Raw genomic sequence first — 25,075 nt, 5'->3', positions numbered from 1 at the left:
ATATTGCTTTTTACTTTCTTAATAAAAGTAAAAGTTATATGGGGTTTTAGTTTATGCTAAACCTCATCCCTATTTCTCAGTTGTTAGTTCCCTCTTCATGCATCACTTCTGTCTTTCGGTATCTATGGAACATCTCTCATACAAGGATGGGAATATAACGTCTGTCCATAGAACACATAGTACTTAGGGCTGTCTGCAACTTTTAAAAACTTGGGTGTTGCAAATGCCAAAAGAAATCGGAGTTTGTGTTGCTTCAGGATGACATCAGTGACTTCAGTGCAAGTTGGAGAAATGCATTAATGAATGATGCTATGAAATTTTAAGTGTGTCTCTGGGAACACTAGGAAAACAAGTCTATACCTAACACTTAATGAAGTGCTTGTAATACCCGTGGGCTGTGATGAAAAGCAATACTGTGGTTCAGTTTTCCTTATCTTTTCTTGACGGAGATGTGAGAGCACCCGCCACATGTATGTGCATTGCCTGAGCTGTTTGCATCATCGGTCAGATAGTGCTATGAAACCTGGCCCTGCACGTATAAATGGTCTTAAGTGCAAACAAACACAGCCATAGTGCTTCATGAGTTGTTGGGACTTCCACAGTCTGGCATGTTACCACCCTGCTCTTCAGAGGTTTATTTGCCATCCTGTTCCCCCTTACTTAAATGCATGTAAATGCTACACGATTTTAAAAATACCTGTCTTTCCCAGCTATCACTGGGCTGGGTTTCTTTTTTCAGTTGTGTTTGAACCTGTTAATCAGTTTCTGTGAAGTGGTCTGTAAAATGATGGTACCTGAAAGGTGTAAGTGTCAGCTTCAGTGCTCATAGCATGCTTTAAGTATTGTCTGTGCTGGTACATGCAATATGGTAATGGTTATCGCCTTACCCACGTTAAAATGTCATTCAGGTTCTGTGTTACAACACTATGCTTGTGTTTTTTTGCTAAAACCAGATTTACACAGTTCTTTGCTGCCCCTCCCCCCCCTTTTTTTAGCCCAGTGCTTTTAATTGAAAGGGGAGGTTTATGGTTCTTCAGAAGCAAGGCAGCTGAGGGTAGACCTCAAGCTGTGATTTTAAATATCCATTTACTATAATAGAGAACAGAACTGAGGACTTAATGTGTTTTCCAAATGCTAAATGAGATTTTCTTCTTGTTAGGAGCAGATTTCTCATCTGTATATATTTATGTCTATATAACAGGGTTATTTCTTTTACTTCCTACCTGTTAATAAATATTTGTTCTGCGGAATCGCTTTTTAAAAAATTAAACATATGCTGAGAATTAATATGTCCATGAAACAGCCTATACTTGAATTAATACTTTTTATTAAAGGAATAATAACATTCTTTTAACATGTTCCCAATAAATTTTATTGGATTTACTGAAACTTTTAATGTTTTCATTGTTAAGAAATAGTTCTAAATTTTTAGGAGCATGTCTGAGTGTGCATAAACCACCACTTCAAGGATAAACTTGAGACTGAATCTTTGGCTCAGCAGCACAGTTACTACTCTTCAGACGATGCCAGGTGAAGTAATAATACTTATTTTACTTGCTCAGGAGCCAGCATACTAGGTGGGTCCTCAGTTCCCCATGGTAACTCAGTCACCCAGCTCTGGGAGGTTACGGTCGACATACACATAAATTGGTTAATATGTCATTTTAAAGGTATGTTTTTATTAGGTATGGAACTGGTGAATACAGTCATTATGGCGTTTACTTGGAACGAGTGACCTTATTCTGGAGAGGCCTTTGTTCAGTCTGCGTTTTTGTTAGTGACTCAGGGCAAAATCAGACTCCTTATCAAGGTGGAAATAGGTCAGAGTCGATCCCACAACAGTAATCCCATGGTGATCTTCTAGGAGCAAAGAATACAGTCCTGTAAATAGCACATTGATTTAGTGATAAATAATCATGTTTTAAATTGATTTTTTTTGTCAGACAGGAGAGGTTATTGAATAATGGCAGAGCTTAATTATGATGGTAACATCAAGACATGTAGGAATAAAATTTTCTTTCGTTACTTGGTAAGAATGAATATTAGGAATTTTCTTTATAGTACAAAGTAGCTGCCTCATAACAACTGCAATGTAAGTTTCAGGGGTTTTGGTTTGGGTGGCTTTTGTTTGTTGTGTTTTTTTGTTTTGTGTTTGGTTTTTGGTTGTTTTTTTTTTTTTTCATTTTACCTGGACCATCAACTTTTTCCTCTGGGGATATGTATGTGTATAAACTGATACATCAAAGGTGTCAGACATATGCAGAACAGTATGACAGTTCTGGAAGCTCTTTCTACGTGCTTGGTTTTGTTGGCTGAAAAGGATGCTGTTACTGTGTCTAAGAAAATGGTGGAAATAAATGGAAGCAGTAGTTTGGAAACAATGCTGAGAAATAATAGCGGGACCCATAGTAATACTGTCTTATTGCAGCTAAACAATAAACAGTTTTTCAACAGCTGCCTGAGAGTCCTGGTTCTGACTTGGCCTTTGGAATAGCTCTGTCAGAGGTCTTTAAAGTGTGCAAGTGCAGGTGATTTTCTAGTTTTAGTAGCAAAATGAACATTTTGATCCCTAAAAATGTCTATTTAGTTGCCACTTGGCTTTAGAAGCCTCTAATATATTAACATTTTTACTGGTAGTAATGCAGCTAGCAAAGAGCTCTGCTTGGTGCAGCTGAATCAGGGTGACAGCAGTTGAAAGAAAGGAAAACTGAGCTGCTTTCTGTTGCTGTTTCCTGATGTGGAGTGGCTCTGCACAGTGCCAGACTGCAGCACGCCAGCTGCTCCATGCCTAGCTGTACCTTGAGTGTGGTGTCATCGGCCAAGCTTTCTTCTTCCCATCTGCCAGCAGATCCCAGCTTACTGAGGATGCTGAAGTGACAGAGTTCATTATCTTCCAGGGAAATTGCAGGTTAGGTATGGTTTAAGATGCTCGATTATCCCTGGCTGTGCTTGTGCTAGTAATGAAAAAGACCAAAGATTTTTTTCATTGTCCTTGGAGGACAAGTAGCATGGTCCAGCCATGTCCATATGGCTAAACTCCCTTCTTTCCCAAGCAGGGCAGACTTCTCCATACTGTTTTGAAGACCAGCACCTGGCCTGTGGTGTCTGCCAGAGTGTGTTTCTGCTCTGTCCGGGAGAGTGCTAGAAGCCAAAAACCATTCCACAACGTGCACTACTAATGAAGTCAAGTGAGCAGTCCTGTGGCTGGGCTTGTATTTGCACCTTGTATTTGCCTAGCTGAGGCACAGCTGTCATGAGCAGGACATGGCCTGTGTCAGGCTGTGTGTCTCTCAGAGAATGTGCGGCTTGTGTTTGGTGCAGGGGGATGTGTCACTAGTCCTGTGGTGTTGTCGAGCTGTGCTGCTTACCTTGCCCAGCTATTGGAAAATGGGCTACGGAGGACCTTGATTTACAAAGGCGTCATTACTTTTTTTGTGACAGGACTGAATACATTGACTTGTGTTTTATGAGATCATTGACAATTAAATTAAAACAGCAGCTGTCAAAATAAACAAGGTATTTTGCACTGCTGCTTTACTTGCAGGCAATGTCTGTTTTTAGTTTTATGAAGTCTGTATTACCATGGTAGGCATCGAAGAGAATTGGTCACTAGGTCATGCATATGGTCTCCAACCCATCCATCCGAGTTTAAATATGTGACGGCCAGTCATATGTGAACAGCTTGCATGGCGGTTCTGTAAACGGCAGATATGGTAGCATCTTTGAAAAATACTGAACATGTTGGTGTCTAGACCACTAAGGGTTGGGATTTTTCATTATGGAATGAATAAGAAACTTTTGAAAGACGTTTTTTTGATTCCTGAAATATTCATCGTATTGAAGTGCTTCTTTAACCAATGGGTCCAGATGTGGAGTTAAATTCCTTTCATCTTTTAGTTAAATCATTAGTTTTGCCGTGTAGAAAAAGAAAGTGATTCAGGCACTGTGGACAGCGTTAAAACTATTGTAGAGTGACTAATCATTTCATTACACAAAAAGCCATTTTTCATGCTGGTTGCAGAAATCATAAGACTGCACTAATAGAATGACCTTTTTTGTGGGATAAACTACTTGTATTTTAAGAGGCAAAATCAGTCATAATTACATTTTGCAGTCTTCAGTTTTGAGTGTTGATTTTTATGAACTGTTAGGATTACTATCAATTTGATCATCCTGGTCTGTAATTGAAATAGTCTGTAATTCTTAGGGGTGGCATACCAAAAGTTTGTAAATAGATTGCCCTGTGGCAGGGTGTAGTTTGGGACAGCAGATGTTAATACCACAAAATTATAGGCGGTGTTAAGCTCACTTCTTTCCAATAATATACAAACCCCAAGACACACATTTTTAAGGAGTTACAAATAGCTGTGTACAGAACTGTAAGGCTGTTGGAGATTATATTTACGTTAGGAAAGAGGAATTTCTTTCAGCTAGGGTATGTGCCTGCCCATGAAAGGCCAATGATTTGAATAACCATTAAAATCGTATGTCTGAAACAACGAGTTTTGATGGTCACAGTGTTGTTCTGGAGTTAATTTTGAATAAAACATTGCAAGGGCTGATAGCAGTTTGTGCAAATGAATTTTGTATTGTAGGGCCACTTATATTTATTAGATGTTCTCATTCATTCTTCTTGGTGTGCAGATGTTTCTACATCTGTACATACAGTAGAGCATCTAGTATTGAAGAACAAAACCATTGCCTTAAATACGTTGGTTTTATCAGAATGTTGTTTTACCTCTATCTTTAGGTAAGTTGTAATTTCTTGAAGAATTTTAAAGGTGTTCTCTTGGCTAGCAGAAACTATGGGTCTCTCTGCCGCTGATATGGCAAAGTAGATGTTTGTGTTGTCAAATAAGGTGCCCAGACAAAAAGGTGAATGTTGGTGTTTTGAGAGGAACCTGCTCTGTGCTTTCTGTCTAGGTCACAGTCTCTGGTTTCCAGGGCTTACTCTTTTGCTGCGTACAGTGGCTGTATTGTAAAGAATAGAGGAGAATTATTAAATAAGTTCATGTTAGAAGTGGATATTACTTCTGTTTTTTTACTGAAGTGTTTTTTTCCTTTTAAAGATGACATTGTGATTCTCACCAAGTTCAAGCCATCGCAGTCAGAAGGTATCGTACTTGCCAGTGTTATGCCTTCCTCCCTTTTGTGTGCATCCTGTGTCCTTTTTTCTCTGCTGAGAGCCTCTTGGAAATTAGACTTAGGTTCATATGAGTCATTGGTATCACATATGAGCCAGGCTTTTTGCAATGTGATGTGCAAGTCAGTTCTTAGCTATCCGCGGGCAGCTCTCTTCGTTAAGAATTAATTGGGCATCTCCTTTCCTGGTGTTTGTTGCAGTTGTGGGTTGTGGCTCCTTCACGCCTTCCTGCAGGACTTGGATGTGCATTTCTTGCGCTGTTCCTGCTCAGGAACCTGTTTGTGTGTTTTCAGGGAGTGAATGTATTAAGTATGTGGTACTTCTTGGTTAATATGTTTTTCATTCTCTTTGTCATCTTTTGTGCTTCTCTAGGGTTCTTCAGTTTTATTCCCCTGGATCCTCAGAGATACCGAAAGAATTTCCTTCCCCTAGTTGCATAAGTAATCAGCTGTGGTACTAGAAGAAAATTTTAAATGCAGAACTCTGAATTGTGCTTGTCCCTGAGGTTAAGCTTTTGCAAGTACAGAGAGGACAATCCAGAAAAATCAAACACCAAGGCGGCTGTTGTAGGCCACAGAATTGGTTCAAGTCCTCTCAGCAGCACAGGCAAATTGAAAGTTACTGCTCCAGGCAAAAGGTGCCAGGCTGCTTGTGCCACGGAAGGCTGTGTGACGGAACATTTGGGCTTTATGCTCCTGGGCCCTGGGCTTGCTACCTTTGGCCAAAGCTGCAACAGCCACCTGCTCCCCAGGGCTGCAGGCAGAGCAGGCAGCAGAGCGGGATGGTGATGCTGCCTTTCTTTCATCGGGCAGCGGTCTGCTGTCCTGGGCAGCTACTGAGTTTGCGTAAGCTTAGAGCCAGCCCTGTATGGAGACAGAGCCTCTCTGTCCTTGCAGAAACAGTTTCTCATGTAATTTCATCTGAATATTTAGATAGCTGTTGTTTTTGGAGTCAAGACTTAAGTGTTCTTACTAGGATACTCTGCTATTGTGTGTCGTTTGTTTCTTGTGCATCTCAAACACTTTTGCTGCGTTGGCATGTGAACTGAATTCAGTTCTGTGCTGAAGCTGTTCCTGTAAAGCTTTCCTGTGTTTAGTGTTCTCCCTTACGGTGTAGTACCTGCAGCATTTATGATGCATTTGGGTAGGAAGAATTATCCCAAGTTAGTTACTTACATGCCAGCTTTTTAGAGGTGATTTAATGTTGGTCTCTACACTTGTATCAAAATATGGAAGCACCTTTCTACGAGTGCATAAAGTAGAATTTCAGTGTTCAATTTCTATCTACTAATATAGATTTTGCAGGCATAGTTTGTTTTAGCAGGATGGCACGTAACATTTGAAAATGTCTTAGCATTTAGAAACTTCATTTTATGTTTTATACCATTATATAACATTGCCCAGTTTATCATAATATCATATGTACACTTATAAATTACAGATACCATTTTCTATAAGTGAACTTAGACAAAGAAATTATAGGAAATGAAATGTTCTCAAGCTCTAGTTAAGTAGCTTATTACAGATGTTTCAAGAACCAGTTTATATCCTGCCTGGATGCAATTTTGACATGAAATATTTACAGGTTACCAAAAAAAGGAAAAAAGAGTAGGTTTGTTTCATTGGTAGGAATAATCATATTGCGGTTGTCTTAACAGCAGTCCAGTCTAAAATGTGCTAGTCCGTCTGCCCAGTCTAAGCTGGACACAGCAGCACTTCCTTGATGGAGAAGGGAGTATGATGAATAGTTTTGTTGGAAGAAAATGGCACCATTGTTAGATGCGTGCTCTAGACTGTGATGAGCTGTTTTTAAAACCACTTTTTTTCCATTGGTGGTAGAGTTACGGAGATGCCCGATTTAAACCAGTCTGTCTGATCAGCAGAGGGTTGGTTGTTTACAAAAAGTTCTTGGAGCAGGAGCCTAGCTTATGGGCTCTGAATTGCTCTCTTGAGGAAACTGGTGACAGAGTAAGTTCAGAGCCACAAACCCCGCCAATGTCTCAGTATGATTGAGGGATCTGAAGATACTCTCTGTGATATTTCCCTGTAATGTTAACATTTAAGTAAGTGCCCTTGGTGAACTGACTATATTTGTGGGAAAGTCATGCTGGAGTAGAATGCTGTTGTTAAAATGGAGGTGGGATGGTTTTGTGGGATTTCTTTTTTTTAAAAAAAAAGATCAAGAAGCTTGGTAATTTTAAGATACTGCTATTTTGGATCCTGTTGTCATATCTCTGGTATGTGAGCATCTGTAATCTTGAGGTTATGCATCATTAATCCCTTAGCAACACAGAAACTAATTCAATTTCTTCAATTTCTAGCAAGCAACCTCAGAGATAATTAAACTTTTACAGCTGAGGCAGCTAAGCTCTAGGTGTGAGACCCTCGCAGACAGTAACCTAGCAGACACTTGAGACAAGAAAGATATGTGATGCTGACAAATTTTTGTTTGTCACTGTTAAGAATGTGTTTCTGTGACTGCAAGGTTACAACTAGGTAGTACAGACTGAGTATGTTATCTCACAGCCCTTTTTTTCCCTTCAAAGTGCCATTTTTGAAGATTTTCTGTAGCTGAGCATTATTTGCCAGCTTTTGCTTTTGCTTGTTGATGGTTCCGTGCCTTCAAGGTTCACATTGTTTTCAGATACAATAATATTTTAAAATACGGAATGTATTTATGTGAATCTGTCTTTCTTTCTATGTCCCTTAGGGGAAGAATGCAATGGACCTCTATGTGAAACTATTTCAACTTCAGGATCAGAAGTCCCAAGCAGCTCTGAGGTAAGGTACAGTACCGATGGCGTTAACATATTAGTGGAAGGAGGAAAGAGGAACAGTGGTTTGGAAAGAGAGAATTAGTTTAAAAAACAGTATTTTGGTTTTTGAGATTGCCTTATACCTCCTTTTTTATCCATGTAAACATTTTCTTCCCCTAGTGTTTTGAAGGAGCAAAACCATGAATATAACAGCAATACTCTCTGAGTCTTACAAGAAACTTACCAGTGTTAGTAGTACACCGCAGTAGTAGTAGAAAACAGTATGGGTTTAACAGTGTTTCCAGTATCAGTCTTGAAATGAGAATCATACGATCATTTATTGTTTTGGCAATTGGAGAAACATAATGCTTCTGCATGGACCCAACAATTCATTTTATGCTGTGTATTATATTGCTGGCTTGATAGGGAAATCAAGGCACTCATGCTTTCCTCTGCTCTAGTAACTTTTTGACAGTGCAGCAAGATTTATGACAAAACAGGTGAAGATTTGTGTTATAAGAATACCTCTTCCTTGCAACATGAGCAATACAAAGAGCATCATCAGCTATTTGTTTTTTCACAGTACCTCATTGCTTACTATATACAGCACACGATATCTTAAATAAATAGTGGTGGGTGTGGTTATTACTCCGTTAAGAACCAGATTTAAAGAGCACTGAAAATATGCATTCTTGAAATTTGTATTTTATTTTTTTATTATCTGATTTCTTTATTACGGTATGCTTAGGGGAAGACAGAAAGAGTTTTAGATAGGAAAAGAAAGAGTTGCTCTGAAGTAGTCTCATACAGGCCACAAGCACTCATCAGAAAGATGTCTATTGAATTGAGTATTGAAAAACTGTAGCTGTTCTACTGAACTTCTTAAGAGTAAAGCTTGTCCTCACCTACCTCTGAAGAGGCAATTTTGGAGATGGTCATGTGAAGCACTCAGAAGTGCTTCCTAGATTACACACATCTTTACTCTGTCAGCACATGTAACCATATCGTGTAACGTCTTCATAAATCTTCCAGTTCCACCTTAAAAATTGTTAGTATGCTTAACCAGCTACTTTCTGAGTCTGTTGTGGCAGTAGTAGTAATCTTTTTCTCCAGGAAAATTTTCAATGAACAGCCATATCAAATACTTCTGTGAACCCTGAATAGATGTGATCACCAATTACAGCATATGAATCATCATACCATAAGTACCAGAGTTTGGAGCTTATTCTGAGTTCCTTTAGGGCATGTCCAAGTGGATGTAGACGACCTATTTCACCAAAGCTTGATAGACTTCGTTTCATGACTTAGAACTTAGGAAAAGGCAGGAAATGTGGGAGAAAGGGTGCAATGCACGTGTCGTATATGTAGATTTGAACTTTTGCTTGAAGGGTGAAGGGTTCATGATGGGGTGGGAAAGGCAGCTTTGATCTTCAGCACTTCATTGTCTGAGAGGGGGTAGTCTCCTTATGAAAAATATATTTGGTTACCCACAAAAATCTCTCACTGGTAACTTCATGCTGCCTTTTCTCATTTTCTACTTACACATGTTCCTTACATAATTTTTGTTCTTAAATATCACACAGTATTGTCATATTGGCAGTATTAGTCTGTAGTTGACTTGACGCTTTGATTTTCTTATTTTTTTTCCCCTCTCTTTCTTGGAAGAGGTGGCTTATTTGGCTTTAGTTTGTTTCTCCAGATCAATGGTTATCTGATGTTTGCTTACGTTTAAGTTGGTATTTTCCTGTGCTTTGCATTATCTTACCCTAGGTCCCCTAATACAGTCTCATTTATCTGATTTTTGCTTTCTATGCATTAGGCAGACACAAAGTTACAGAATTACTCTTAATCTTTTTGCCCAGTTTCACATTCTTGTCAGCTGTGACGGGCTTACTTCTTGATGATTAATGTCCTAGATATTCAGGTTAAGTTTATCCTTCAAGTTTTTCCATTAATTCATTCCAACAGTAAGATAGCCCTGGGGGTGTGTGGTTTTTTTTTTCTTCTTAAAGTGCTAATCCTTTATCTTCGTGTGTTGTCACGACTTCAGTTTTCTATGAACTGGAAGAATTCCTTTTCCCTCAGTTCTTTGCTAGGCTGCCTTTTGTCATCCTTGATGTGTTCCCAAAGGAATTGACAAGGGTCATCTGTCCTAGCTTGAAAAACAAGCCATGGTTTCTCCTACTTTCACCAAGACCCTTCTGAGCTCAGGTCAACGTGCTTTGTTCTTGTTTTGTCACATAGCACATTTCCCTCATTTTATGATTTCATTCCTGTGATAGGTTGGTAATTTTCTTGTTACTTAGCAATGTACTTAACTTTGTTTCTGTAGCTGGAAAATAATGAGCACTTGGAATTCTTAAAACTATTTAAGACAAGTAATTTTAAAGCAAAGTTGGAATTCATTTGTACAAGGACCATTGGGAAAGAGTTAAATGAATGTACGCTCAGGTCACAACTTCATTATGCTTAGGCTGGCTTTTTTGTGTTTTTTTTCTTTACAGAAAAGCAGCATAACATGCAATAGCAATATGCTTCTTTTCAGCAGTAGCGAGAAAAAGTGAAGGCCGTATCACTGATGTAGCAACAGAGGAAGGAACAATCGAAATCTAGACGTAAATACAGAAAGTGGAAAACATTACCTATCCAAATTTCAGTGGGTTTTTAGTTTTTTTCTTTTGTGATATGTAAAGGAGTCTGTGACTTGGACATAAGGAATGATGCAAATAAACAAAAAAAAAAGGTGAAAACCAATCTGTAGTGAAGCCTGCCAACATGTATGCAAAAGTCAGGTGAAGTTCAGGACTTGTGAAGCGATTGAGTCTGCCATCAATGGTGCATTTGCTCCTCCTCCATGATTTTGCATTTGTGCTCTAATCCACTGTTTCTTGCCTGTTTTACCCTGTGTTTTTTTCTTTATTTTATGTACTGCTTGTTGAGTCCCCTTAGTTTTCCTCTTCTTTTAATTTCCCACAAGGACAAAGATCACTTGGAGTTTGACAGCTTTTCTTATTACAAGCCTTACAGCATGAATCGTTTCTAGATGCTTTGTCATGCAGGGAGACAAGGAGATACTTTCAGCAAACAGCATTACTGGAGAGGGGAAAAAAAGGCTATGAGAAGGATGTTTCTAAATAGGTGCTGCTTCATAGCAGCTTCAAATTAAATCAGTAATTCACAGACGGTCACTTTGTTAGGGATTGGCAACTGTCCTAATTGAGCCTCCATGTAGAATCTACCTGAATCAATCTTAGTGGAGTTCCTGTTTGAAGAAATACATAAATGCCTCTGAAAGTCTTTTCAAGCAAATTGGAAAATAAATTAAATAAAACCTGAGAATCTGTTATTCCTCTGTGCTTTATATTTATGCGGAGAGTGCTAGAAGAATATGTAATGGCACAATTCTGTTCTGATAGCATGGTGCATCTCTATTCAGTCAGTTGTTCCAGTTCTAAAGCAAATGAGGATGAGGCCCACTGACAAGAGTTCACATTCTTAAGAGGAAAGGAGATCAGTTAAATTATTCAAGATCTGAAGAAAAGTTTAAAATATCGAATCCATATTAAATTTCCTGGTAGTAACATTGTAGACTGTTGAAGTGGGATAACTGTAAAAGTAGTACATGTTTTGTGGAAGAATGTCACTAGTTGGTAGTTTACACCTCTTAGATATACAGAGGACTATTTGTCTGTCTGCTATTTCAGTTAAGAATTACCAAGTAACTTAAAATGTTTGCTTTGTACATATGTATACCCTTAGTTTCTCACCCTCATAAAAGGCAGATGGCTGCACTACTGTGAGTAAAGCTGCAGGGTTGTGCCCTATTCTAGCTGTCAGACGGTAGGAATTAATTTTGCAGTTAAATACTAAATTTTCACCTTTCTTGCGAATTTCACACCAGTGAAATATGCTCACTGAAAATTCCTCTTTATCAGCATTTTCTATATTGTAACTTGACAGTGAGAAAACCTGAGAACAAGCTGTCTGTATTTAAGCCAGGTTAGCAGAAGTAAATTGACAGAGCTTGATAAAATGTATTAAAAGAAATGCATTTTACCACAATCGGGGATATTTACACTTAGGGGTTTGTTGTTTGGTTTTTTTGGAGAGCAGCAGGTGCTGCAGGTGTTACAAATTAATTGGTTTGTTGTTTTTTTTCTGAAGAAACACCATCATAGTGTAAGTTTCCTTTCCTTGCTTGTTCATTTCTCAGTTCTGTGGGTTTTCAGGGAGAGAGAAATGTAACACTGTTATTAGTATTGTGAAGACGGACCAAATCAGTTCCAAAATCTAGATGGAAATACAAAAAGACTTCAAAGAAGTGTAACTACAAAACAATCTGAGGGATCTCTTGGGGAGAGAATGCATCAAAGAGTTACGAGAGGGCATTCCAAAGTATGAATGACGCATACAACACTGCTTCCACTGCTGCCAGCCTTCGTTGGTTTTGGCTTTGAACTCATCACAGTTGGACTGTTCGAGTGTTCGTGAAAACACTGGTTAACTCTTGATAATGTATGACCACCCCAAACAAGATTGGAGCCCCTTTATGCCAAAATCTATGCACAGCACGTAATGAAAAAGTGGTGTCTCTCTACCAGAGCTGTTAAACCTCACATGTGCAGGAGAAGGTTTGATCGCCAAAATTACAATAGTTACCCTTACTTACCCCTGTGACTTGAGCTAATTTCAGGCAGTTGTACTGAGAGCAGAAGTTCCCTAGAGTAACAGGAAAGCATTTCACAAAATGCATGGGAATGTACCAAGGACTCTGCTAGATGGGCCTTCATCTCACAGTTTAATGTTTCACTAAAATTACTTGTATTTTATCTCCGAGTGAAACAGTGCAGGCAGCATATGAGGACCAGTGGGAGGTTAAACCCCATATTTACATTTAATTGTGGAGGAGGTAGGAGTAGTACAGGGTAGAGAGGTGGAAGAAAAGCAGGTGTAAGGGCACCAGCTTGGATGAGGGGGCAGGTGTGCAGTGGAGAGGTCAGGAGCTGTAGGGTGGCAATGAAAAGCAAGGCTGCACTTCTCATTGATGTAAGATTTGTACAGTACAAGGCAGATGTTTTCAGTGTATAATTGGAGAAAAACTTTCTGCTTAAGTGTCTCAGCCCTTAGTTCTTTAAAACAGTACAGTTTTTTCCAGTAGCATTCAGTGACATGAGGATTAGGCTTCTAAACCCAGTTCAGACTATCTCAGGGTTAAGAGCAGAGTGCAGCTGTTTATATTTACACCATTTCTCATGTGGGTTCCTTGCCAAAAAACAGATCATTCTTTATGTGCTTATTTGACTGAGTTCTGAAAAGGACATTTTAATCTTACTTTGGTAAGCAAACACTCAGAGAGGCAACATTAAGAAAGAACATCAAGATGCGTGTATGTATTACTTGCAACGTAAACAGGAACTAAAATAGCATGTTTCTTTGACGAAATTGTAGGAATGGACCTCAGTGGGTTGTCTCAAATAAAATTGTAGTAAAAGTGAAAAATATTCAGTTGTAATTTTAAAAAAATCACAGACAGTACTTCATGAAAATTGGATTTTAAGAATATACTTGTTGAAGTATTACAGCTCTAAACCAACAAATAAAGATTGAGTAACGAAATAAAGTTTATATTCTGCTTCTTTTGAAAATTAATTTAATCATAGAGAGCTGTCATATTTCTGTAACGTGCTTGCACGATTTGTTTGTGCTGTTTTAAACCCGTCATTTGTTTTCAGAAGCAAAATAAAAGGAGTGTGAGAAACTACTGGCTAACAGAATTAGCGCAAAAGATCTTAAGTATTGCAAACCGTTGTTCATTCCAATAGTGAAGCCTGGTCCCCAAATCCCTTGCTCATGCAATCCCACAGGTGTGGGCCAGGACCCCAGATAGCATATGGACATGTTTGTCTAGGATAGCAGAGTCCCCTGCTGTTGGTGTTCCTGTCATCCCTGTGTGGAGTCTGGCCAGAGGACTTGCAGCACTGTCCAGGCCCACATGCAGGAAGATAATGAGCACCCCCAGATCTTGTGCAATTAAAATCAGAGTAGGGCCTCACCAGGCATGGATCAAGACTGGAAGCTGGGAAGCTCTCGCTAGTCTCATTAGGCATAACTACTACAATTTCTGATACCAATTTGCCTTGCCTACACAATGAGATTAATGATTTGTCTGTTTGCATTTGGTTTTGTTCAGTGCACATAGTATAACTTCAGTTTGTATTGGAAAAATAGTGAAATATAGGGAGTCACATTTGTTCGGAATGCAAGTGCAGCTGTCTATGCTATGTATGTGTTCTCTCTTTGATATTAAAAAAAGTACTGTTAGAAGTTGTTCTTCATAAGCTTGTAAATGCTGATCTGTGCCAAGTTATTTAGACTTTACTTTTTTAATAATGAAAATGCTGAGGAATACTGTACAGCTCTTATCAAAAGTTGTTATTAACATTTAAAAATTGATATGGGCCATGTAAAAGTCAGTGGTACAGGCTACAGACCCAGCTCAGCTGAGGAAATACAGGTTTGTTTAAACTTTGAGTTATTAGACTGAAAATCCAGCTATCACTCAGAATAGTTTTTCAGCAGCTTAAACCAAAAGCTACACTGTTTCTTCTGAAATAGCCTTTTATTTTAAAGCATCCTTTGCATCATTGCTAACAAGGTTATGTTTTTCCCGTGATGACACTGGCAGGGCCTAAACAGCACTGAGACTACTTTACTCATCCCTGAGCATCAAGTGGTAAGCAGTGAGCAATATTCATGCTTCCTTGCATGAATTTGTGTGGCGTCTTCTATTACCCTATGCCAAAAAGTCCCTCACCAGAAAATTTTCCAGTTTCAAGGATGCCATCCTTCCAAAACGAATCGTTTTTTTCTACTTATAAAAACATATGTGGTTTTTGCGTTTATTCCTCGTGATGGCTTAAATGATAAACTCAAATAAAAAGGATAATAGACAAAATTGAAAAGATTGGTGGAGAAAACTGGAAAGTTTGCTTTTTTTATCATTGTTTTGGTTTGGTGGGCTATAGGATATATTCTGACTGTGGTATTATTAACAAACGTGGGATTCTTCTATCATGGTAATGTGGGAGGCTCTGTGAGTCAGCATGATACTTTAAAAAGTTTTAAATAGCAAGAAACAAACATTGACAGATTTTGAACTGTGTTGCCTTTTTTTCTTATTGTAGTAAGTAATAAGGAAATGCTCAAAATATCCACTTAGTGAAATTTTCAGACAAGATAATTGTATTAATTGTCTAATATATCAGAAAACTTAAAATAGCCATTATTCTTTTATGGAGAAAAAAAATTTAAAAAGTTCAAGATAACTGAAGAAGTACATGCTGAGGTATATTAAAACTGTCTGCTTGCTTACATTAAGCTCTGGTGTCTTACATTAACACATATGCTCTCTTAGCATACTTTTAATTTTTCTTTGTTCTATTCTTGTTTAATGTGTTCTTTTATCCAGAGAGGCTTTTTCTGCGCATTTAAATTTGAGTGCAAATATCTTGGTGTCTTAAACTGCTTTGAAATGCATGTTTTCAAGCTTTCCGATTTTAATGTGGTTCAAAACTGGAACACGAGTGTGGTAAAGGTGCAAAACGCAGCTTGCAAGGTTTAGCTACAAGAAATATGTGGTGTTTTGTGTTTGTTTGAATGGTAAAGATTATAGTTTTGTATGCAACTTTGTAGCCTGCATGAAGCATAATTGGGAATTGGGTTGTGTGGTGTTAATACACTTCTTTAGGAAGCGCTTCAGTTGCATGGATTCCTCCAAGGATGAATTTTGAAGAGAATTTCACGCAAAGGGGATTTCTGATATAATGGGAGCTGAGTTTATGGTGCATAAGCCAGGAGCTTGCTGCCTTATTTTTCAGTAAAGTGCCTATATATTTGCATATGTTGTATAAATTAATTTCCAGGAGCTTTTTGCTTTGGGAAATTTGTACCAAACAGTTACATTTAAGCATAGCATCACTTAAATTGGCATGTTTTTTTCCTACAGCTGTAGGCACATTTAACTCCGTGAAAAGGGGGGGGCATGTAAATACTCTGTGCAAACTGGGGATCAAAGTGAGGGTGATAATTTTGTTTTAAGCCATTGAGTGTTTCCTACCCTTTCATTTATGGAGACTTACTGTATTTTGATTCAGCTTTCCAACCTTTGTATTTTTGTCCTTTTCTGTATTGTGAAAACTCTTCTGCAGTGGATTGTTAATTTGTAAATTAACTAATTGCTTTGTAATGTAGTTAGCTTTTTTACATTGTCTGTGATTAAAAAAAAAAATATCTGTATGATTATCAGAGGTAAGCTGTAAATAAAATAAATACTTGGTTTGCAAACCGTATCTTCTAAGTAAAATGTTGCAATTTTTTTTTTTTAATTTCAAGCAGTTTTCTTGTCTGGGAATGTAGGACTGTGGTGATACAACATGTAGATGTGCTAATGGGGATCATATTATTAACGTACTTCTCACCATACATGTTGGTCACAGCCAGAGGTCTTCACTGTGCTGTAACTCTAATGAAGCGCATGTACTGGGTTTCAAAACCACCTTCCCACTCTGAGGTACAAAAAGCAGAAAGGGAAGGCTGCGGAGGTGTGAACCTGCAGTCCCAGCTCTGTGAAGCTGGACACTTGTGAAACCTCAAGGTCCGGGGAATTGAATTTGGCAAGGGTGTTTCTGAATGTAGGCCCCGAAGCAACTTGTGTTTTTCTGACTGAATATTCATCTGAAAAGTACTGCTCTAAGCCAAGTTCCTCTGTCTTTGAAGTATGGACTTGGAGAGTGCTAGGATACATAGCAGTAAGGTGTATTTGGAGGAAGCTCTGTTGCCTACAAGGAGAGGGCTGTGCTCTGTGGCCTGTAAGAACATAAATTTCCTGTTAGGTGGGTAACCAGAAATAGAAAGCCCCCTGTCCTGTGAAAATATACTGGCTTAAATCATTCAGGTATAATCTGCAAAATATATTTGCTTCTAAGTACTGTGATATCGTTAGACCACCGAGGGCTGGCTGACGGTACTGGCTGAGGTCAGCTGTCTGTGTGCTTTGGTGGGGGAGCAAGGCCACAGAAATGCTTACCGCAGACTTGGTCCCTCAGCTTCAATCCTAAGTCGTTTCTCTGAAGCACTTTCAGTTAGTGTTTAGTGGTCGATGCCACATCCAGCAGCTTGCTTTCCCCTCTCCTGTTCGTGGTGACTGACTTGTTTGCTTTGGCCATGGAGAGGGATGCCTGAGCCACCCGTGTATTTAACAGCATGGGAGAGTTTTGATGGATTTAAATGTAGCGTGTGATCACCAGCCAGCACTTCCACGCTTTACCCAACTTAGTCTAGGCAGAACTGAAAATGGGCTGGTTTAGCTTTACGTTGTCTTGAGCTGTGCATTGTTTCTTTCCCTAGTGACATCTTGATCTTTCCTGTAACGTGTCCTCTTTGAGTCGGGATTTCCTCCTGCAGGGCTTTAGTTCATGTCTAACATGAGGATTACAGGTCTAGGTACGGGGAGTGTTGTTGGGTTGGACATGGTCCACTACCCTGGCCTCTGCTGGATGTCTAGAGAGAAGCTGTTAATTTTGAGGTAACTAGAAATCCACCTAGGTTGGAAAAGATATTTAAGATCACAAAGTCCAATTGTTAACCCAGGACTGCCAAGTAGGCCAAAGCATGTCTCTGAGCACCACAGACACATGTTTTTAGAACACTTCTGGGACTGGTGATTCTGCCACTTCATTGAGCAACCTGTTCTGGTGCTTGACCACCCTCTCAGTGAAGACATTTTTCCTAATATCCAATCTAAACCTCCCCAGCACAACTTGAGGCTATTTCCTCTTGTCCTATGCCTTGTTCCCTGGGAGCAGAGACTGCCCCCCCCCCCCCGCCACCCCCCAGCCCCGCCAGGCAGCTGTCAGGAGCCATCAGTTTCCCCCCTGACCCCCAGCCCCTTCCCCAGCTTTGTTCTTCCTCTCTGGACACGCTCCAGCCCCTCTGTGTTCCTCTGCCACGAGGGGCCCAGAGCTGAGCCCAGGGCTCAAGGGGCGGCCGCCCCAGTGCCCAGTGCAGGGGGACAGGCACTGCCCCAGCCCAGCTGGCCATGCCAGTCCGGCTACCAGCCAGGAGGCTATTGGACTTTTTGGCCACCTGAGCCCAAATATTGATGTAATTCCATACAAATCCAGTAAGTTTGCACTTCTGTAACCATGTGAAAATTCAGCTCTTGGTGATAGACCATTACAGCGTTCAGTCAGCACATCTGTCCGCAGGCTATGAAGTCGCTTAGTTCTTATAGAAATGATTAGACTATTAAAACCAGAAACTTACAACAGGAGGGTAGTAGTTGGTTTTGAACAAGCAGGTTTTGTAGGTTTCCTTTGTAGCCAGTGGATTTATTCAGCTCTTAGGAAGTGCTGGTGCATGCTGGAGGCTTGCAGTAACACCATTTCATAGAACCATGCAGTGACTTGGGTTGGAAGGGACCTCTGGAGGTTTCCTTGGCCAGTCTCCTCCTCAAGGCAAGGCTGACTTTGAACTTAGACCAGGTTGCTCAGTTAGGGCCTTGCTTGGTGGAGCTGTGTGATCTCTGAGGGTGCATATTATGTAAGTCTCTCTGGGCAACCTGTTGTACCGGTTCCTGTTCAACCACACCCTCACATCCAGTAGGAATTGCCCTTGTTGCAGCTTGTGGCTGTTGCCATTTGAGTTTTCACCATATGCCTTGGGGTGCCATCTCTCCTTTAATTCCTTATTGGATTTTACTCAATTATTCAGAAGCTTTAGATTAGTTACTTGTATTCCAGAAGGTACGTATCACAGAAGAGCTGCTCTGATGAGGTGTGACTTCATTTAATAATTGCATGTTGTCTTAAGTTTAATTCATTTGAATACAGTTCTGGAAAGAGCTGTTAAGAAATAAAATGTGCTATATCCGTAGTGTTTTATGATTCAGTGATGCAACCAATGCAAATTACTAACACTTTATGTATTTTAAACCTGTCGGTGCACATGTACGCACAGAAATGCATGATGGTGCAAGACTGATCTTGTTCTTGAAATTCCAATTGCAGCAAAATGGAAAGGAATAATTTATGGGTTTAATAAGTAGGCCTGTTGCTATCCATGATGAATAATCCGACATAGATGACTACTGTATCTTAAATTGATAGTCAGACCTCTAAAGACTGAGCAACATTCCGATAAGTCCTAGAAAATGAGCAAACTTTGATGGCAGTAAAGATAAAGTATTACTTCAATTGTATGAATAATCTAATTATAACTGTGCTACGCAAAGAATTTGGGACACTCCTTTGGCAGGAGCTTTTTTTGAAGTAAATGTTATTTATTGATTTTCTTAAAAAAGTTCTTTGCTTTCTGTATATGAATTTTCCTAGCTCACTAAGACAACATCTGTGCTTACACAGTCTCTGTCTTTTTCAATTAGTGGTTGTGGTGGTCTGTTTTTAGGCAGATTCCCAATATTGTAAGTTGTTAGAATGCGCTTTAGGGTTCACTTACTGTAAAGTCAAATAATTGCAGTACTGTAGATGCTGTGTAGATGTCGGTGTGGTTCTATGCACTATGTTAATTTCATTAAATTGTTATCTTAACAGTTGCAGTTCGCTTGTAGTCACAATCATATTAAAAAAAAAATACAAACCACAACCCCCTGTAAGCTTGTAATAGAATAGGAAAATACTCTTTGCTTCTTCTGTTGGATTCCCTGATTTTTTTGAGCCTCTTAAGTCTTGCATCATTATGTACCGCATTTGATAGCAAAAACATTTTCTGAGGGAACTGTCCTGATTTCAGTCTTACAAAGTAGTCTAATTGGTCTGCTCTAAGTATTTCTCAAGAAGAAAACCAACAGAAAATACAACAGAATTGTCAAAGAGGAAAGGTGAAGAGAGGATTGCAGCATTTTAAGGAAATAATTTCTTTTATCTTTTTTGTGTTACTTTGATTTGTAGGATAGCTTCAGAAGCACAGGAGTTCTCCGCAATGCATGGATGGTCCAAGTAGGCTGCTGTCTGGTTTCAGCCGTTACCAGTGTCTCTAGTGAAGATGCATAAAGTTGTGCAACACTATGGAACAATAGAGATTTTCAATTATTTTTTTTTTCTTTTTAAATTTGAACCTCTTTGAAGATAGACACGTGCTGGAAACTGTGGCTATTACTGCTCGTAATTTTGTCAGCTCTGGAATGATGCGGTTGCCATGCATCTTTCTGTGTCCCCTTAGGTCTAACATGAGCATAACAAACATGTGCGCTACTCATAAGCCAGTGCTTGTTTGTTGCCTTTGCATTATATTCAAAGGAACTTTCTTGTGTTTTTTTCAAATCTGCTGAAGTATCCAAGTGACAGCAATTAGTATTATAGGAGTCATTTTTAAACACCCGAGTTTATTATCAAAATGTATGCCCGGACAGCTATGCCTTTAATAAAAAAGACATTATAGTCATGAAGTTTGTGGGTGATTGTGTTTTTGTAACTGTTGGAGGCTTTTCCTGGCTTTTTGAAGGAGGTGGATTTCTTGCCTGGGGGTGTGTGCTGGAAGCAGTCTGTTTGGCTCTTGGAGAGGACTGGTGGGCTTGCTAACTACTTGTTGATTATTTCAGCAGAGCGGAAGGAGATACAATCTGTTCCTGAAGCGACGTCTCAGGGTAAAACGGTGATGACTGATATTGCAAGTGGCTTGGATGGCTGCAGTAATAACATGCTTCACTGTGTGATGCCTTTTGTTAACTGGGAGCAAGGTTCACAGTGATAAATATTCTGTGCTTTCGCCGAGAACTTTTTCATGTGCGTTCTTGCATTAAGTGGGAGAAGACAGAGACATAACCCTCTGAATTACTGTTCTTACTGTTTCTACTCTTAATACAATGGAAACCTAATTCAGTCCTATACAAATACACTTTTGCTGATGGGTGTGGTTAAAAAAGCCAACACCAGCCTTCCTTAGCACGGAGTTAAATTTAGACCAGAGTGTTAGCTTCTGTGGGGAGCACTTTGCTGTATGATCCTCTAGTCTTGTAAACAATTTGGTAGAGCTGAATACTGAGCTGTTAATAAACAATATTACCATATTATGTTAACTTCTGCAGGAAGGTGAAGTAATAGTCTTATATTTGTTTACTTGTTGTAGCCTAATCAGTGAAAAAAATGAACGTTGTTACTATGACATTCTGGCATGCTGATAAATAAAAATATGACCTTTAAAAGATCAACTGGAATACTAATAACTCTGTTGCATTGATACCTTTTATTAGTATTTTTTGGTTTGGTTTTTCTTTTCCCCAGTACCCCTGTATTGTTTGTGTGCTATTTTCGTATGTGGACATTGCTGAGACATATTCCTCTGTGCGGTTGGTTTAGTGAATCTTGTTATGGAGCAGAAAATGCATGCTACCTGCTTTGAGTCGATGAACTGTGCCTTAGCAGGCTTTTGTGTAGAGTGGTGTTCTGACTAACTGCAGAAAAAAATCATGCTGTAAACTAATGCTTGTCTTGATGATTTATGACGCACTGTAAAGACTGTGAAAGAATAAATGGCAGCATTGTTCACAGGTATGCTACGCTAACATATTTGTTCATCGTGTACCAGTTATTTACATATTGTGTTTGTGGATATAAGCAGTTAATTTTGAAGTTATTGTAAATGGATACAGCCCTTACGAGAACTTGCCCAAGTTATAACTTCAGCTATGAAGAAACCGAAGAACTGAGGCAGTTTGGGGAAACTTCTTTGTCTTCTGTTAAATTCTAGAACAGCAGCTATACTTGGGTCTTTTTAATCATGTGCCTGTATCTTCCACAGATTGATAAAAGACATCAAAGCAAAGATTCTATTTTCTTCAGGGATGGTGTTAGGAGAATTGATTTTGTTCTCTCCTATGTGGATGATCTTAATAAGGACTGGGAAAAGAAGTTGGTAAGTTTGTCTTTTTGAGGTGCTCTTAATTCTTGTCTGTTTAACTTGTGTATCAGTTACAAAGCCTTTCAAATCACTACACTCAGCTGGAGTAGGACTCTGCTAAAAATTTTATAGCTGTGTGAAAAGCCATTCCATGTACTGAAATCTCTGTGTTATTTGCTGTTGTACATTGTGACCCAATTTTATTACATTTTTGGGGCTTTGTTTACTGTATTGATCACTCTCCATTACTTAGGGTTGGTCAGTATATTACACAACCAATGCAAAGTAATTGAAATGATTTTGCTTTCTTCGTTTAACAGTCTTATAGTTAGCTGTGGCTTTGGGGGGGATATCTGTAAATACTCTTAAAGGAATGTTTCTTCTAAATAAACACAGCATTATCCAAATGAGACTTAAGAATAACTTACCCCCCACCCCCATCCTTTGACTTCATTTAGAGCAGAAGTAGATTTTTGGATCCAAGAATCCATGCTGTTTTCCTTTTAAAACTTTTCATTAAATATATACTCTGATTAAAACAAACACAGCGTATCCTCTGAGCCTTTTCCATGTGGTTGACTTGCTCTCTGCACATGTGTATTCATTCTTTTAGAAGGATATTTAAAGTGGCTGTGATAAGAGACCTCCTATGTAACAGAGCACAAAGTACAAGCTTTGTCTAAAATGCTGGTTAGAGATCATCCCTGAACTTCCCAGCAAGACCCGATTGCCTGAATGGCTACAGTAGGTCAGATGGAATCAGTAAATGACATGTACTTGTTCCTTGCTCGCACTGCCATTTGAGGTCCTACATGACTAACATGTAAATTCAAGCTATTCAGAGAAATCCAGTACTATGAGATGCAGACAAGACCAACAAACTTTATATAAAACACAATATTAAAAAAAATGCAGAGTTGTAGTGATTGTAATTAGTTTGTTTTCTCTTTATTTGCTGCCTTTTTTTCTGAGCCAGGAGAGGTTATATTGCCAACTAGTCTCTCCAATATGTATCTCCAAACTTTGTTCATAATAAAAAAATAAAATTGAGAGATCTAAAAAATGTCATTCGTATGTAATTATATTATTCTGAAAGATAAGGATATCTGAAGAAATTAACTATACTGAGGCTTATGGCAAAATCAGATCAAAACTAAAGGTTTGTGAAGTAAAGAACGCTTATCTATATCTTGTCATATTAAAGTGTTTCGTAATTAAAACTTTCCTTTAAACAAAACCTGCAAGATTGGGCTGTTCAAAAAAATTGCTTACTGCTTTCCTTCCTTTATGAAGGAAGCACTGTGTTCGTGCAGGACATGCTGCCTGTACTTGCATCCAAGTGTGATCCAGTGTAGAACACAGCCCCTGCATCTTACTCGTGTTACCTTAAAAAAGCCATAATCTCTCATTTTCTCTGTTTGGTGCTTTTCCCAGCTTAAGTATCTCATGGTCAGCTTTGCTCAGCTGGCCTTACTTGGGAGACAGGGGTTATATTATAGCTATGGTACCAGAAGTTTATGTCAAGGCATGCGTTTTCAAACACACACTGACTCTTCATCAGATTGTAATCCTAGCTAGGTTTCTTCTTCTCCCATAAAGCAAAATGCATGTAAAAAAGAAGAGAGCAGTCACTGCAGAGAGAAGAACGATAGCCATGCAAAATATGTGAAAGCAAATCTTAAAATAAACTTTTCCATTAGTCATAATTGAACAACATGAGAAAAGAAATGGAGACTATTTAGGTAATCTTTCCAGTGGAAGGAAAATGAACCAGATGTTCAGTCTAGTCACTCATTTGCATTGTGTGCAGTGATTTTCTTCTCATGGTGTTATGGGTCATTAGGGGGTAGCAGGAATCTCTGCCAGGCCAGAGGCCATGTACCTGGGTGTCATTATTGGCTGAAGGATTCATGTCAGGAAGAACCCAAGAGTTAGTAGCTAATATTGTAGGTTCTCTTTGAGGTAAAAGTGCACTTAGGAAGAAACATCCGTGTCTTGCAAAAGGCTAGAACATCTGCATCAAGTTTTGTGAGATTCGATTCCGTATATGTCTGTTACTCACCAAAGAGTTAATGGCCCACTGGAAGGAGGCGTTTGGTCTGTGGCCCTGTAGGTTGGTTCTGCCATCTCAGAACGGACGGACGGGGGGGGGAAGATGTCAATGTTACAGCACATCAGTTTTCACACGGTTGCTGAGGAATCTGTTAAGAAAATGAAATTTGCCCTGTATTGTACAAAGAATACACCCATAAATTAACACAGACTTCTTAGCATAGAAGTACCGTGTGGTTGTCTGTGGGAACAAGATTTAAATACTGATGCACTGCAGCTTTTGGAATTCATCTGGCATACTGTCCTTGCTGCTGTACAGTCATCACAGGCAGGAAACATGAATTTCTTTCACTGTAGTACGATGACACAGCGAAATGAAACAGCCAGGAATAGAAACGTTCATAGGAAGAGATCAACAGTTGTGACAGAGGGTTTTGTTTTCTTGTCTCAAGGAAACGGCTTTATTCTGCGTCCTAAGAAAGGGATGAATAACTTCTTTCTGTGTTTCAACATAGCCCTGATACAGATGAAAGGATGGTCTGTTCATATTCTCCCCCTTAGCTTCATGCAGAACAAATGCATTAACTTCTTTGATGTTCTCCAGAAGCTTTCCAGCTTAAAACACTGTTTTGAACTTGCCTTCTCTAAGCTGCATCAATGAATCCTAACCACAAAGTCTCTCCAAAAAAAAATGAGGATTATATTTTTGTGAGACAATACTTCACATTTCTTCCTCCAAGTCTCTTTACATTTTTCCTCTAAGCGTCTAGCAGACAAGTGGAAGTATTTTACCCACATGTGAAATACATGTGAACATGGGAAAATAAATAACAATTTTTAAAAATACCAAACAAATTACTCGAGTATTATCAGGGCATGATCTTCATTTGTCCATAAGTGTATTTCTTCAAAAGAAACTCCAGAGCATTAGGACTCTGGGTTCTCTGTGCAAAGTAACTTGTTCCTGTGTTTACTGGAAGCAAAGTCCCCCTGACCCTAGTGGGTCATGGAGGTACAGAAAGAAATTTTATCTAGCCCTTTCCCACTTCTCATCAGCTGAGACAGAAACTTCTGCTTTCTAACAGGCACCAGATAGCCCAATGTTAGGGAGCCAGGGGCAACAAAAAAACCAGATGCTTGTTGCTCCTGCTGCAGGCAGTTAGGCTGCTGACTGTGAGAAGCTGTGTCCCCAGCCCTGCAGGAGCAGCTGA

General features: G+C 39.2%; 1 protein-coding gene across 4 annotated transcripts in view; it reads left to right on the top strand.

The window, feature by feature from the left end:
• The window catches only part of ANO5 (anoctamin 5), a 62,535-nt gene that overhangs the window by 6,868 nt on the left and 30,592 nt on the right, over nt 1-25,075 (top strand). Inside the window, exons 2-5 of one of the 4 annotated variants that reach the window (XM_055813550.1) lie at nt 5,070-5,114; nt 7,853-7,923; nt 14,584-14,631; nt 21,714-21,827. In XM_055813550.1, coding sequence (XP_055669525.1) covers nt 5,070-5,114; nt 7,853-7,923; nt 14,584-14,631; nt 21,714-21,827 — 278 coding nt within the window. The remainder of the gene's footprint in view (nt 1-5,069; nt 5,115-7,852; nt 7,924-14,583; nt 14,632-21,713; nt 21,828-25,075) is intronic. The other 3 variants (XM_055813551.1, XM_055813552.1, XM_055813553.1) reach the window with 3 other exon arrangements.

Source organism: Falco peregrinus, chromosome 9 (assembly GCF_023634155.1).
Source record: "Falco peregrinus isolate bFalPer1 chromosome 9, bFalPer1.pri, whole genome shotgun sequence".
NCBI classification, from domain to species: Eukaryota; Metazoa; Chordata; class Aves; order Falconiformes; family Falconidae; genus Falco; species Falco peregrinus.
Note: the sequence above shows the minus strand (reverse complement) of the source record. Positions and strands in the feature narration are given on the sequence as shown.